The 2,136-nt window shown below is 50.1% G+C and overlaps 1 protein-coding gene across 1 annotated transcript; it reads right to left on the reverse strand.

Moving 5' to 3' along the window:
- Nucleotides 1-676: 676 nt before the first annotated feature.
- On the reverse strand, nt 677-1,644 carry LOC542973 (thioredoxin M-type, chloroplastic-like). Its single transcript, NM_001427931.1, has 2 exons — nt 1,333-1,644; nt 677-1,244 (listed from the first exon to the last, which is right to left on the reverse strand). The coding sequence occupies exons 1-2, from the start codon at nt 1,538-1,540 to the stop codon at nt 925-927; spliced, it is 528 nt and encodes a 175-aa protein (NP_001414860.1). The 5' UTR covers nt 1,541-1,644; the 3' UTR covers nt 677-924.
- Nucleotides 1,645-2,136: the final 492 nt, after the last annotated feature.

Below are 2,136 nucleotides of genomic sequence, written 5' to 3' on the forward strand. Positions count from 1 at the left end.
AATGAGACTCGACCTCACCCGCCAACCTCGGCGACGACGACAGGTCGACGCCGGCAGCCTGTCTTCAGATTCGGCGACGATAAGGTTGTCAGAATCACGATTCTGAATCGGATCGGAGCTCTGGTAGTAGGATCGTAAATCTTAGAATCTTAACTATCAAGATCGTAAAACATAGATTCTATGAACAAAAATCGTAGAATCAGAGGGGTTAGTTTGGATCGTAAAGTCGTAGAATCATACAACAGAATCTCGATTCTGATAACCTTGGGCGATGGAAAGGGGGAGAAGAAAGTGAGGAGTATTGGGGGAGGGGCCCGCTGTGGTGGGGGTGAAGGGGAATTGTGCCATCGCGGTTGCCGGCGAGGACGTCGGCCACCTCACGGAGCCGGAATCTTCCCTCTCAATCGTCGGGATCCTCTCTCTCCGTCTGCTCACTCGCTCCGCGTGTGTGTGGGGGTGGGGGTGGGGGTCAACGATAAGGGTAGGAGTGAGCGAGCGAGGAGAGGACAGCATTCGGGCGAGGACCCAAACAGCCCGCACGACCGCTACTGCTGACGTGGATGTGCGTCCTGCTTTAAGATTGATGCAGTGCATCTAACGGCAGAGAGGGCGTTCGGGCAAGTGGTCTCAGCCCGCACGTGTGGGCTTAGTATTTTCGAAAATTAATCACTTGCTCTTATAGTATATATCAGAATCTTTTGTCCTTTGCTACAGAAAGGATGTCAAGACAGATTTACGAACATGCATGTATACTGACGTGCCCGAATAAATCAGTTTTGATTTGCATCAGAATTAAGAATAGTACAAGTCACAACTGGTCGGTGGATCGTATACGCGCATCATATACATACATATATGCTGTCTCGCGAACAGAACAGTAAAGGTGTGTGCGTCCTCGATTAATCGCTAATTAAGAATGATTAATTAGCTGCCGATGTACTTGTCGATTATGGTGCAGAGGGTTGTCTTCGGGACGGCGCCGATGACGCTCTCCTTCTTCTCGCCGTCCTTGAACATGAGCACGGTGGGGATGCTCCGGATGCCGTAGGTGGATGCGATGTTTGGGCAGTCGTCCGTGTTCACCTTGCAGCACTTGATCTTCCCCACGTAGTCCTTTGCCAGTTCGTCGATCACCGGGGCAATCATCCGGCACGGCCCGCACCACGGCGCCCAGAACTCCACCAGCACCGGCGACTCGCACGCGATCACCATGTTATCCCAATTCTTCTCGTCAGCCACAATCACTGCATGCGCCATTATTAAGACCATTCTCACCATGAGCTCCTTTATTGTTCACCAAGCCTAGAGAGAGGGGTAAGGGTAGCGATGTACCTTCGTCGACGACGTTCTTGCACTTGCAGACGAAGCGAGACGGCCGCCGTGCCGCAACCAGAGCGGACTTGTATGGGGACGGCGAGACGACGGCGGGGGCGGCGGTCCTTGGCCGGGATGGCGCGTAGCTGCCACTGCTAAGCCGTTCCCTGATGCCAGCCTGGGGCGCGTACAGGGCCCAGCCCCTGAGGCATGTCTCCAAGGCCATTGCTGGTCACGGAGACAGAGGGAGAAACAAAGAGAAAAAAGAAGCTGGTTCCTGTGCCAGTACCCCGGAGAGGAGAGGGAAAAAGATGTGAATGGTGTAGTGTGTGAGGGAGGAGGATAGGATTTGTCTGCCTCTGCCATAGGATAACTCGGAAGAGGTTTCGGGGCATTGTGAGGTGGCGCGACTGGCGAGAGACTCCTCCTCCGCATGTGGATGAGGTGATTTTGCTGTCTTGATCTTTTTTTCTGGGGTTCGTGTGTCTGCCTTCCGCTAGGGACACTTGGATTATAAGAAGCATGTTTGTTTTTGTGTTTGCTAAATGTTTATTTTTTAAGCCCTGAACTGTAGACCAAATAGTTCATTATATATAAGAAATACTTACAAATAAAAAATAAATATAAAAGTCAAAAGGAGTAAAAAAAAATACAATTACCCAATCTCCTCTCTTGGCCAACACATTGTGGTATATAATCAAAGCTAATTTAAGTTATTAGTAATCCAAGTGTGAATATGGTTGCCTCGGGTTGTTTCATTCTAAGACAAGATAACTTCAGACCTTCTTTGAGGCAATACATGCAACTACTGATATTCTGAGT

This window comes from Triticum aestivum, chromosome 5B, assembly GCF_018294505.1.
Source record: "Triticum aestivum cultivar Chinese Spring chromosome 5B, IWGSC CS RefSeq v2.1, whole genome shotgun sequence".
NCBI lineage: Eukaryota > Viridiplantae > Streptophyta > Magnoliopsida > Poales > Poaceae > Triticum > Triticum aestivum.